The sequence below is a fragment of the Rhinoraja longicauda genome, chromosome 1 (assembly GCF_053455715.1).
Source record: "Rhinoraja longicauda isolate Sanriku21f chromosome 1, sRhiLon1.1, whole genome shotgun sequence".
Taxonomy (NCBI): Eukaryota; Metazoa; Chordata; class Chondrichthyes; order Rajiformes; family Arhynchobatidae; genus Rhinoraja; species Rhinoraja longicauda.
Genome location: NC_135953.1, coordinates 125,285,845 through 125,299,919, shown reverse-complemented (window position 1 = coordinate 125,299,919; position 14,075 = coordinate 125,285,845). Strand labels below are relative to the sequence as shown.

The following is a 14,075-nucleotide window of genomic DNA, read 5'->3' as shown; positions in this document are numbered from 1 at the left end:
ACTAGAGGACAGAGAATCTAGGGAGACAGAGGAACTGAAAGAAATTTGCATTAGGTGAGAAATAGTATTGGGTAGACCGATGGGATTGAAGGCTGATAAATCCACAGGGCCTGATGATCTGCATCCCAGGGTACTCAAGGAGGTGGCTCTAGAAATCGTGGACACATTGGTGATCATTTTCCAATGTTCTATAGATTCAGGATCAGTTCCTGTGGATTGGAGGGTAGCTAATGTTATCCCACCTTTCAAGAATGGAGCGAGAGAGAAAATGGGGAATTATAGACCAGTTAGCCTGATGTCGGTGGTGGGGAAGATGCTGGAGTCAATTATTAAAGATGTAATAATGGCGCATTTGGATAGCGGTAAAAGGATTGGTCCAAGTCAGCATGGATTTATGAAGGGGAATCCTGCTTGACATCTTCTAGAATTTTTTGAGGATGTGACAAGTAAAATGGATGAAGGAGAGCCTGTGGATGTAGAGTATCTAGACTTTCAGAAAGCCTTTGATAAGGTCCCACATAGGAGATTAGTGGACAAACATGGGTGGTTTTAAACTAAATAAGGGGGAGGGGGTGTCAAATGGGATAGTCAAGGATGGAGTTAAAGGGAAAGAGAGTAAAGGGATAGTTAATGACCCCAGAATTAACGGAAAGAAAGCTCACAAAGGGATAGGAGAGTATGGCCAAGTGTAATAGGGATCGATGTGAAGGGCGAGATGAGTAAGGAATTAAAAGTATTGAATATGAATGCGCAGAGTATAAGAAATAAAGTAGATGAGCTTGAGGCTCAGTTAGAGGTTGGTAGATATGACATTGTGGGGATTACAGAGACGTGGCTGCAGGAAGGTTGGGCCTGGGAACTTAATATTCAGGGTTATACATCCTATAGAAAGGACAGGCAGGTGGGCAGAGGAGGTGGGGTAGCTCTGCTGGTGAGGGATGAAATTCATTCCCTTACGAGGGAAGACATAGGGACTGACGAGGTAGAGTCACTATGGATTGAGTTGAGGAATTATAAAGGCAGGAAGACACTAATTGGTGTTATGTACAGACCCCCAAATAGTAGCCCGGATGTAGGGTGTAAGTTGCAGCAGGAGTTAAAACTGGCATGTAAGAAAGGTAATGCCACTGTGGTGATGGGCGATTTCAATATGCAGGTAGACTGGGAAAATCAGGTTGGTTCTGGACTCCAAGAAAGAGAGTTTATAGAGTGCCTCCGAGATGGATTCTTAGAGCAGCTTGTAATGGAGCCTACCAGAGAAAAGGCAATTCTGGATTTAGTGTTGTCCAATTAACCAGATTTGATAAGAGAACTCGAGGTAAAGGAACCGCTTGGAGGTAGTGATCATAATATGATTAGTTTTAATCTGCAATTTGAGAAGGAGAAGGTTAAATCGGAAGTGTCAGTGTTGCAGTTGAACAAAGGGGACTATGAAGGCATGAGAGAGGAGCTGGCCAAGGTTGACTGGAAAGGGATCCTAGCAGGAATGACGGTGGAACAGCAATGGCAGTAATTTCTGGGCATAATCCGGAAGACGCAGGATAATTTCATTCCAAAAAGGAAGAAAGATTCTAAGGGGAGTTGGAGGCAACCGTGGCTGACAAGAGAAGTTAGGGATGGAATAAAACTAAAAGAAAAGATGTATAACAGCAAAGAATAGCCGGAAGCCAGAGGATTGGGAAACTTTCATAGGACAACAGAAGGTAACAAAACGGGCAATACGGGCTGAAAAGATGAAGTCCGAGGGGAAGCTGGCTGAGAATATAAAGGACAGTAAAAGCTTCTTTAGATATGTTAAGAGAAAAACAGTAGCAAAGTCAAATGTGGGTCCCTTGAAGGCAGACATGGATGAAATTATTATGGGTGAAAAGAAAATGGCAGAAGAGTTGAACAGGTACTTCGGATCTGTCTTCACTAAGGAAGACACAAACAATCTCCCAGATGTACTGGAGGACAGAGGATCCAGGGGGGTAGAGGAATTGAAATAAATTTTCATTAGGCGAGAAATAGTATTGGGTAGACTAATGGGACGGAAGGATGATAAATCCCCTGGGCCTGATTGTCTGCATCCCAGGGTCCTCAGGGAGGTGGCTCTAGAAATAGCGGACGCATTGGTGATCATTTTCCAATGTTCAATAGATTCAGGATCAGTTCCTGTGGATTGGAGGATTGCTAATGTTATCCCACTTTTCAAGAAAGGAGCGAGAGAGAAAACGGGGAATTACAGACCAGTTAGCCTGACTTCGGTGGTGGAAAAGATGCTGGAGTCAATTATTAAAGAGGTAATAACGGTGCATTTGGATAGCAGTAAAAGGATAAGTCCAAGTCAGCATGGATTTATGAAAGGGAAATCATGCTTGACTAATCTTCTGGAATTTTTTGAGGATGTGACAAGTAAAATGGATGAAGGGGAGCCAGTGGATGTAGTGTATCTAGAAACATAGAAACATAGAAAATAGGTGCAGGAGTAAGCTATTCGGCCCTTCGAGCCTGCACCGCCATTCAATATGATCATGGCTGATCATCCAGCTCAGTAGCCTGTACCTGCCTTCTCTCCATACCCCCTGATCCCTTTAGCAAAAAGGGCCACATCTAACTCCCTCTTAAATATAGCCAATGAACTGGCCTCAACTACCTTCTGTGGCAGAGAATTGCACAGACTCACCACTCTGTGTGAAGAAATGTTTTCTCATCTCGGTCCTAAAAGACTTCCCCCTTATCCTTAAGCTGTGACCCCTGGTTCTGGACTCCCCCAACATCGGGAACAATCTTCCCGCATCTAGCCTCTCCAACCCCTTAAGAATTTTATATGTTTCTATAAGATCCCCCCTCAGCCTTCTAAATTCCAGCGAGTACAAGCCCATTCAGAAAGAATTTCAGATACTTTCAGAAAGCGTTTGATAAGGTCCCGCACGGGAGATTGATGATTAAAATTAGAGCACATGGTATTGACATAGGGTGTTGACATGGATAGAAAATTGGTTGGCAGGCAGGAAGCAAAGAGTAGGAGTAAACGGGTCCTTTTCAGAATGGCAGGCAGTGGCGACTGGAGTGCCGCAAGGCTCGGTGTTGGGGCTGCAACTGTTTACCATATATATTAATGTTTTGGAAGAGGGAATTAGAAGCAGCACTAGCAAGTTTGCGGATGACACAAAGCTGGGTGGCAGTGTAAACTGTGAAGAGGATGTTAGGAGGTTGCAGGGTGACCTGGACAGGTTGAGTGAGTGGGCAGATGCGTGGCAGATGTAGTATAATATAGATAAATGTGACGTTATCCACTTTGGCGGCAAAAACAAGGAGGCAGATTATTATCTCAATGGTGTTAGGTTAAGTAAGGGGGAGGTGCAGCGAGACCTGGGTGTCCTTGTACACCAGTCACTGAAAGTTGGCGTGCAGGTACAGCAGGCGGTGAAGAAAGATAATGGAATGTTGGCCTTCATAACAAGAGGATTTCAGTATAGGAGTAAAGACGTTCTTCTGCAGTTGTATAGGGCCCTGGTAAAACCATATTTAGAGTATTGTGTACAGTTTTGCTCTCCAAATTTGAGGAAGGATATTCTTGCTATGGAGGGCGTACAGTGTAGGTTCACTAGGTTAATTCCCGGAATGGCAGGACTGTCGTATGTTGAAAGGCTGGAGCGATTGGGCTTGTATACACTGGAATTTAGAAGGATGATGGGGGATCTTATTGAAACATATAAGATAATTAGGGGATTGGACACATTAGAGGCAGGAAACATGTTTCCAATGTTGGGGGAGTCCAGAACAAGGGGCCACAGTTTAAGAATAAGGGGTAGGCCATTTAGAACGGAGATGAGGAAGAACTTTTTCAGTCAGAGAGTGGTGAAGGTGTGGAATTCTCTGCCTCAGAAGGCAGTGGAGGCCAGTTCGTTGGATGCTTTCAAGAGAGAGCTGGATAGAGCTCTTAAGGATAGCGGAGTGATGGGGTATGGGGAGAAGGCAGGAACGGGGTACTGATTGAGAGTGATCAGCCATGATCGCATTGAATGGCGGTGCTGGCTCGAAGGGCTGAATGGCCTACTCCTGCACCTATTGTCTATTGTCTATTGTCTAACTTGAGGAAGGACATCCTTATAATTGAGGCAGTGCAGGGTAGGTTCACGAGATTGATCCCTGGGATGGTGGGACTGTCATATGAGGAAAGATTGAAAAGACTAGGCTTATATTCATTGAAGTTTAGAAGGATGAGAGGGGATCTTATTGAAACATATAAAATTATAAAAGGACTGGACAAGCTAGATGCAGGAAAAATGTTCCCAATGTTGGTTGAGTCCAGAACCAGGGGCCACAGTCTTAGAATAAAGGGGAGGCCATTTAAAACTGAGGTGAGAAGGAACTTTTTCACCCAGAGAGTTGTGAATTTGTGGAATTCTCTGCCAGAGGGCAGTGGAAGCCAAATCACTGGATGGATTTAAGAGAGAGTTAGATAGAGGTCTTGGGGCTAGTGGAATGAACGGATATGGGGAGAAGGCAGGCACGGGTTTTGATGGGGACGATCAGCCATGATCACAATGAATGGCAGTGCTGGCTCAAAGGGCCGAATGGCCTCCTCCTGCGCCTATTTTCTATGTTTCTATGTTTCTAAAATTAGAGCACATGGTATTGGGGGTCGGTTATTGACATAGATAGAGAATTGGTTGGCAGATAGGAAACAATGAGTAGGAATAAGCGGGTCCCTGTCAGAATGGCAGGCAGTGGCGAGTGGAGTGCCCCAAGGCTCGGTGCTGGGGCTGCAACTATTTACAATATATATTAATGATTTATATGATGGAATTAACAGTAACACTAGCAAATCTGGGACACAAAACTGGGTGGCAGTGTGAACTGCGAAGAAGATGCTAGGAGGCTGGGACAGATTGAGTGAGTGGGCAGATGCATGGCAGATGCAGTATAATGTATATAAATGTGAGGTTATCCACTTTGGCGGTAGAACAAGGAGGCAGATTATTATTTCAATGGTGTCAGAGTAGGAAACAGAGAAGTGCAACGAGGCCTGGGTGTCCTTGTACACCAGTCACTGTTATTAACAATGCAGGTACAGCAGGCAGTGAAGAAAGCTAATGGCATGTGGGCCTTCATAACGAGAGGATTTGAATATAGGAGTAAAGAGATCCTTCTGCAGTTGTACAGGCCCCTGGTGAGACCACATCTGGAGTATTGTGTGCAGTTTTAGTCTCCTAATTTGAGGAAGGGCATCCTTGCTATTGAGGCAGTGCAGTGTACGTTCACGAGATTAATCCCCGGGATGGCGGAACTGTCATATGAGGAAAGATTGGAAAGACTCGGCTTGTTTTCACTGGAATTTAGAAGGATGAGAGGGGATCTTATAGAAACGTATAAAATTATAAAAGGTCTGGACAAGTTAGATGCAGGAAAATGTTCCCAATGTTGGGGGAGTCCAGAACCAGGGGCCACAGTCTGAGAATAAAGGGGAGGCCATTTAAAACTGAGATGAGATAAAACTTTTTCACCCAGAGAGTTGTGAATTTGTGGAATTCTCTGCCACAGAAGACAGTAGAGGCCAATTCACTGGATGAATTTAAAAGAGAGTTAGATAGAGCTCTAGGGGCTAGCGGAATCAAGGGATATGGGGAGAAGGTAGGCACAGGTTACTGATTGTGGATAATCAGTCATGGTCACAATGAATGGAAGGGCCAAATGGCTTCCTCCTGAACCTATTTTCTACGTTCTATGATCTATGACTGAGCTCAAGGCAAGATTTGAAATTAAATTCAAAAATCTTTTTGTCGTGAGCTAGCACCAGAAAATTATTTTGTTCATTATTTAGTTGCCATAAAGGTGCATTTGATATTACGTTGGAGTTTGTTATCCCAATATTATCTAGACCACCGTTGACTCCAACCCTGCATCATATTGATAAAGTGTGCGGTTGCTGGGCAAAAATATATTCTTGTTTTATATTTGCCCTTTAGGAATAGACATCTCGGTGTTAAGATTCACATGATTGGAAGTTCATCCCCATTGGAAGCAGCCAACATGTTTTCACATACATCACTGCATTGTCCTGCCTCTGAAATTCACTTCATTGACTAATGCAGAGGATGAATGTCTAGTCATGCTGTTTGTTGAGATATGGAACTCTGGCAAGAACTTTGCTACAATTTCACATATTTCACCGTCCGGCGCAGCCTGAAATAGGCCGCGGGATTTTTCTCTGCTCGGCGGGGGCTTCAGTGTCGGGAGCCACGACCGCCCCGACGTGCAGCAACAGCGGCAGTGGCAGCGACAGCGTGTTCGCCCGCCCCGGATCGCGGGGCTTGGGTCGGCCCGCTGCGGACCTTTCACCGTCTGGCGCGGCCTGGAACGTGGCAACGACACCAGCCTGACCGCGGGAGAAGACGGCAGGGGAAGGGAAAAGACATTCTGGCCTTCCATCACAGTGAGGAGGGGACTGGAGGAGACTCACTGTGATGGGATGTTTTTTTTTTTTTTGTGTGTTGGTTGGGGTTGTGTAATTTGCTTGTTTTATTGCTTTTATTATTGGACTAAATTTCGTCCAAAAAACTTGTTTTTTGGATGACAAATAAAGATATCTTGAATCTTGAATCTTGAATAAGGTATACCACCCTTCATCATTGTGCAGATCAATCCAATAATGATTTGGAGATAATTGGCTGTGCTATCATGCTGCAGGAGGATACCAATGGACTGGGCAATTAGATAGAAGAGGTGCAAAGGGAATTCAATGCCTTGTGACATGGCAATAAGAAATTAAGAAAAACATAGTGTTCAAATGCACTTGCACAAATAATAACAAAACCAGAGTACGTCCTCTACCCAGATTCACAACATCTACTGCACCAAAGGATGAAGGCATGGTAGAAATTATATCTGCATTTGCAACCAAGCCAAACACATCTAAATCCACATAAATCCACATCAAGCAAGTTATTTAACTTTATAGATTTCTATTGAAAGTTCTTTTTCAGATTTTACTTTATTGTTTAAGGCCTCGGCTGATTAAAAAGGAACATTATGTTATTAGAAATGTTGAAGTACTTCAAATTATAAACTGGTTTGAAAATTGATATTTAAAAATGCTTATGGATAATTAAATACTCCAACAGGGTAAGAACAAATATAATTCAGTTTTTGATAAATAGTCACTGAAGTATACATTCCTAAACTGTTTATTAACTCTGGTTATGTAAACAAGAATCTATCCATTAAAAAAGAATAGGTTCTCTCTATTTTATGTCACCCAAATTAAAATTAGTTCGGAGAAACCCACTAACATGTGAATGGATGACAGTGCTGCACGATGATAAATTTGATAGTTATGTAGGAAATAATCTATATTGATGATGAAATACTCCACATAATAATGTTTGCACGCTAACAACAAAAATAAACCATGGTGAAAATTAGTGCACAACTTAGTAAACAGTAAATTAGTAAATGCAAATTAGTAAACAGACCAGTTTAATAATCATTATCTGACCCCTGTATGGTGAAAACATTGAAATATAAAGCAAAATTTGGGCGCAATTAATGAATAAAACTGTTAAAAAATAAAAGATTATTTGTGATCATTTGTTATTTTAATTAGTGATTGAACTGATACCATCTGAATTAGATTGACAAAAGTGCCACCATTAGGAACTTTGTGAACTTGCTTTACATTTTTCCAGCATTTGCCTTTCTTAATCCGCAGTTTCTTCAAAAGCTATCTTTGTTTCCACGATTGGTCGTTTGTCAAATAGTCTGCCTGCTGCAGCATCTGTTGGGAGAATCAATAGAGTTTAGAATAGCTTCATAGCACTATCATTGACAAAGATGAACATAGTACAACTTGGGGTACGTTTTACCCCACAATGCTGCTGATTCTGTGTCAGAGTCGATGTAAAGTCTCAAATGTTTCCAATCCATCTGGATTTATTAGAGGATGTGGGGATCAGAATAATCATGCTCATATGGTAAATAATATAATAAAGTTTCAAACTTTTGATTTTATTTGTCTTCCAGATTCGTAACTGGTCATCCGCATTTCCCATGGAGTTAAAACTTGTGCAGACAGCACGAGTTTTCCGACACTTGTTCCAGCCTTATCTCAAGATCATGCCTTCATCAAGTTCCTATCCCTTACCCACTTAGCATTCAAGAGATCCGTGTTTCGCCTCATTGATAAATGATACTTAAATTATGGATCCTTCAATATCAGACCTCAACCATAACGGGCCAGATTGTGAGACTCTGCTCACTGAACATGCTGCTCGTGGGTTCTCTGGCTTTCATTTAAGTTTTTTCAGAGTCTCAAATTTCATGTCAGCCACTCCCAGGATCTCTGATCTTTTACTTGTGCACTGCTGGGGCTTATGGTCATTTATCCCCCGTTCTAAATCCCCAACACACCTGTAACTATAGCAGACTTTTGCAAATTACTGGAATTAAAAGGAAGTACATTTTTGCTGTCTTGTCTAGCTCAATCCCAATTTTTGTTTTAGTAAAGAGTTTACTAATCAGCTTAAATGCATAGAATGTAGTTACCTTTGCCATTCCAGTCAGGTGTCATCGGTGCATAAAATGGGCAAACTTTGGGTTCCCGTATATTTGAAGTGTTACCAAATATGCCAATGTAACTACCTGGTCTGTGATTTGGAAGAAACTTTTTTATAATTGCTGTCATCATTGTTTTTATTTATTATTATTAGCAAATTTAAGATTATTTCCTTTGTGTTCCGAATTCCCCTAAAAGAGCATTTTGATTTTCTTGTGGAAAGATGTGATAAAGAATATAGACAGGTGCTTTTGAAATAGTCTGAGATGAAAAATGTTCAGCATATCGAAATATTTTATGAGGGACATGGTGTACAGAGATTCACTTGTTTAATAATTTTATGCCTCGAAGTTTGAGTTGCAGCTCAAGTCATTATAGACTACAAGAAAAGCTGAGAATTCCTGGATCTTATGTTTCTGGTATCCACCCTGCAACCTCACAGCTCAGGATAGAAATGGTGGCTATCTGGAAGAAGTTGTATTTGCAGGAATCATTTTGCTGTGTGTGACTCTCCCAAACTGATATTCAGCATTTGAGGCTGGTGAAGTAAATCACACCATAAAGAAATGAAACCTAGAATCATAGGACAAAGGACCACACAGGGGCAACAGAGAAGGTTAGAAATGCTGCAATATCAAGTAATTCCATAATCAGGCAGCCAACAGGGTTTTTTATAACCAACAACGTGAGCTTGACATGGCGTGTTGCCTACCTGGTGCCATGATGAAAGACAGAGTGCAGAGCATTCTGAAAGGGAAAGGACCCATAAATAATGGTTCACTTTGGAACCAGTGGCACAGGGAGAAAAAGAGGATGGAATTTTAGGGTGTGAACGTTTAAAAATTAGGGCCATGAAGTAGTACTATCTAAATTAATCCCAGTGTTGTGCGTTAGTGAGAATACAAATAGAAAACCTGTGTATATTGATGTGTGATAATGACATGGTATCGGGAGAGCTTCAGATTTTGCGGAGATCTGGACCAATTTTCAGGCACAAATGATCTGTTTCAAGGTAGGTTTGTACTTTGTACTTTGACAGCACTGCAATCAATAGCCTCGGGTGGTTGGGGAAGGTTTATACTGCACTGCAGAGTAGTAGGTGGGAATATTAAATAACAATAAAGAGTAGTACCATATCTCACGGAAGAAGACGAAGAAAAGTTTCAAGAAACACAAAAGTGGGTTTCGGATGCATGTATTGGCATGCATGATATGCAGAGAATAAGTTGGTAGTCTGCAAGATTACCTTCTAGGATTATGACTTTCTTCAAAAACAGAAACATGCGAGGTAAAAAAAAGCTTATTTGTTCAGAGAGTATTGCAATCTGGAATTCACTCCATGTATGGGTAGTGGGAACAAAACCAATCAATATCTACAAAAAATGGGTCATCATTTGAGAGAGAATAATTTACAGGGCCATGGAGAATGGGAATGCCTGGATTACTCTACCATGAGCCATGATAGGCTTGAAGGGCCTAATGATGTCCTTCAATGGTGTAATAATTTTATGATTTATTCCTGTTTAATGCTTTCATTAAAGTTTTATCTTGATAAATCTTAACGATGCAGCAGGAACGTTCTGACCTTCTCTATGTGTCTACGCTCCCAAAACATGGAGAATGTTTAAAATTGTTCTGAACTGTTCCTCTTGCCATCAAAATGTTACTCTGGTCCCCTGGCCATGCAATACATCCAATTATTAGGTAGGACTCTGCATATGCTAATCTAAAGGGGGGCTTCTTGTAAAATATACCAGCATTTCCACAGCCTTGACCTGACTGGGTTTGTTAATGGTTACCAGGCACCCCAGCATCAGTCTCTTTCTCTGATAACAACCCACCTGTGTAACATTCAAGGCCACAATTCTTTATATGCAGCAACCTATTAAAAAAGATGTATGTTGCAGACAAACAAAAAAGCTATTGAAAGTTCTATATTATATAGCTTTTCTATTAATTTCTTAGGCATTATGTTTAATGTATCACACAGATATATGCATACATGCAAATAATATTTTAACTAAAACATTGGAATTAAATATTGCAAATGAAATTTATAAAGTAAAGATTATTCCAAATTCCACTCAACTTCTCCCTTTTGGGCCTTTGGCAGCATTTATTTGGTTTCTATTGTATCCTGCCTCAGGCACTGCATGGTGAAATCCAATCTCACATTTCCCACAGGGAGAAAGTGGCTAATAAATGGGTTAAGCTGTATTCCCATTCATCAATGTACTTGTGAACTGCAGCTCAACAGAAACCCCTACTTGCTAAAAGCCTGAAAAAAAACCAAGGCACTAAAGCACTCGTATCCATTTTATGAAGGAATGTATCTAATTTTTTTTTATTATCATTGCGACTCATTGCAAAGTAATATCATTCAAATAAGAATAATTTCTTTGTACTATGTGTCAGGATTAATATACTTTAAAATAACCACTGAAGGACACACTCTTCTTTGATGAGAATTTAATGACAATTAAATCAATCTGAAGCTACAAAATTGTGATGTATCAGAGTTGGCTGCTGACACATAGCTGGTGCAAAGTGTTGAAATAATTTTTAAAGTCTTCAGGATCCACAGCTTTTCAGTTACTTCCACGTATAGTATAAAATACAACTCAACGAAAATGTGCCAAAAAAATACAGCTTAAAATATTATCAAGATATAGGTAAAGGTTTATTATTGTCAAGGTTCAGTGAAAATCTTTGCTTTGCATGCTACCCCAACAGATCATATAATATACATAAATACAATCTAGTCAAACTCAAGTGCAATAGATAGAGCAAAGGGGAAGAAACAACTCTCTGGAGAAAAGGAACAGGTGATGTTTTGGATTGGACCCCTTCTTCAGACTGAAAGTAGGGGGAGGGCGGAAGAGATCTGGAGTTACAATGAAGATGTAGTGTGCAGAATATAGTTCTCAGCATCATCGCCCAGTAGTTCCATATAATTAGCTTGTGGAAGGATTGTTCAGATGTCTCATAACAGAGGGGAAGAAGTCAGTGGAATTCTCTGCCACAAAAGGTAGTTGAGGCCAGTTCATTGGCTATATTTAAGAGGGAGTTAGATGTGGCCCTTATGGCTAGAGGGATCAGGGGGTATGGAGAGAAGGCAGGTACAGGTTACTGAGCTGGATGATCAGCCATGATCATATTGAATGGCGGTGCATGCTCGAAGGGCTGAATGGCCTACTCCTGCACCTATTTTCTATGTTTCTATGTTTCTATGTAGCTTCTACCAGATAGGACCAGGGAGAAGAAGGAATGGCCAGGATGGAGACGTATTTGATTATAAATAAATAGTAATGAAGCACATTTTCATTATACAGTATCACACAGTTCACTAATGACTTCATGTACATAACAAAGAATAACATTATCGCATCTGCTCTTCACTAGGAGCCATTGCTGTCTACGAAATAAAGAGACCACACACAAAACTATTTCAGATTGGTATAATCTAAATGCATCTTCATTGAAACAATTAAACTAAATTTCAAAATGAATTATGTTGTAAGAATTTAATATTTTTTGTATTCATGTAAAGGACATACATTATAAACCAGTAGTAGAAAATCAAATGTCCTAGATGTAAAGGAAAGCAGTTTCACATGAATGGAAGTGTAAGTTCTGTAGACTGAGATGCTTAAATAGTCCATTTTTTGATATATTTGTTTTCTACATCAATCATTTTTACCTTCATATCTTTCATAGCAATATTAAATCAGATAATCAAATTAAAAGTGGGAAACTTCCAAAATAGTCAAGGCAAATGTGGGTCCCTTGAAGACAGAAGCAGGGGAATTTATTACCGGTACTTTGGATCTGTCTTCACTAAGGAAGATACAAACAATCTCCCAGATGTTCTAGTGGCCAGAGATCCTAGGGTGACGGAGGAACTGGAGGAAATCCACATTAGGCAGGAAAAAGTTTTGGGTAGACTGATGGGACTGAAGGCTGATAAATCCCCAGGGCCTGATGGTCTGCATCCCAGGGTACTTAAGGAGGTGGCTCTAGAAATTGTGGAGGCATTGGTGATCATTTTCCAATGTTCTATAGATTCAGGGTCAGTTCCTGTGGATTGGAGGGTAGCCAATGTTATCCCAGTTTTTAAGAAAGGAGGGAAAGAGAAAACAGGAAATTATACACTAGTTGGTCTGACATCAGTGGTGGCGAAGATGCTGGAGTCAATTATAAAAGACGAAATTGCGGAGCATTTGAATAGCAGTAACAGGATCGTTCCGAGTCAGCATGGATTTACGAAGGGGAAATCATGCTTGATTAATCTTCTGGAATTTTTTGAGGATGTTACTAGGAAAATTGACTGGGGAGAGCCGGTGTATGTGGTGTACCTCGACTTTCAGAAAGCCTTCGACAAGGTCCCACATAGGAGATTGGTGGGCAAAATTAGAGCGCATGGTATTGGAGGTAGGGTACTGACATGGATAGAAAATTGGTTGACACACAGAAAGCAAAGAGTGGGGGTAAATAGGTCCCTTTCAGAATGGCAGGCAGTGACTAGTGGGGTACCGCAAGGCTCGGTGCTGGGACCGCAGCTATTTACAATATACATCAATGACTTGGATGAAGGGATTAAAAGTACCATTAGCAAATTTGCAGATGATACAAAGCTGGGTGGTAGTGTGAACTGTGAGGAAGATGCTATGAGGTTGCAGGGTGACTTGGACAGGTTGTGTGAGTGGGCGGATGCATGGCAGGAATCCTCCATCGGAATTGGTAAAGTTCTGTACTAAACTCACATTAGTTAGAGGGAATGGAGAGATATGGATTTTGTGCAGGCAGATAAGAGTTAGTCTTATATTATGTTCAGCACAAACATTTTGGGCCAAAGGCCCTGTTCCTGTGTGGTACTGTTCTATGCTGTATGTTTTCTATGTTATGACCTACTCCGTGTGACGCACCTACTCAGCATAATTTGACACAGTGAGAGTACACACTATTTTTACCAATATGTGATTAACATGAAGTGTACTGAAAGTGTGTGAACCCTGACAATACAGAAAATCTGTTTCTACAGGGATATGGAGCTAAACTTCATAGCCAGACAATTGCTTTGCAGACAAATATAGCCAGCAGCAATTAACAGACAGCAGGACTCTATGAACTATAGTTCAATGATTGACCAATTAAAGCAGTGATAACCCAAACTGTATTAATGGTTCTAATATTATTTCTAGATAATAGTTCTCCTTCTAAAATGTGGCACAGTTTAATGATAGCTTTCCTGCCATATGCAACCTCCCAGGGTGACAAAGCTAGGATGTAGTCTCTCTACGCAATAAGTCTCCCTGCTTTAGTTTTGCACAATTAGCATTAAATGGACTGGAATGAAGAAATTGAACAATTTATATCAGTGGTTTAAAGTGACCTATGCAATCATATTCCATGAACATTTTGAGAACCACAAACATCACAATGCCAATAATTATCAAATTATTACTCCTTAACAGCAATGATGATTACATGCAAATGCTATGTAGATATAAGTATTAAGTTACAGAGAGGATATTAA

At 40.8% G+C, this 14,075-nt stretch overlaps 1 protein-coding gene and 1 long non-coding RNA gene across 4 annotated transcripts in view; one reads left to right on the top strand and one right to left on the bottom strand.

The window, feature by feature from the left end:
• The window catches only part of ttc29 (tetratricopeptide repeat domain 29), a 237,649-nt gene that overhangs the window by 11,309 nt on the left and 212,265 nt on the right, over nucleotides 1–14,075 (bottom strand). For 2 of the 3 annotated variants that reach the window (XM_078406087.1, XM_078406107.1), the window contains one exon: nucleotides 7,168–7,762. In XM_078406087.1, coding sequence (XP_078262213.1) covers nucleotides 7,686–7,762 — 77 coding nt within the window. In that variant the 3' untranslated portion in view covers nucleotides 7,168–7,685. Of the gene's footprint in view, nucleotides 1–7,167; nucleotides 7,763–14,075 lie in introns of those variants that run through there. The other variant, XM_078406097.1, reaches the window with a different exon arrangement.
• LOC144597159 (uncharacterized) overlaps nucleotides 1–14,075 on the top strand; it is a 65,095-nt gene that overhangs the window by 42,169 nt on the left and 8,851 nt on the right. The window lies entirely within an intron of this gene.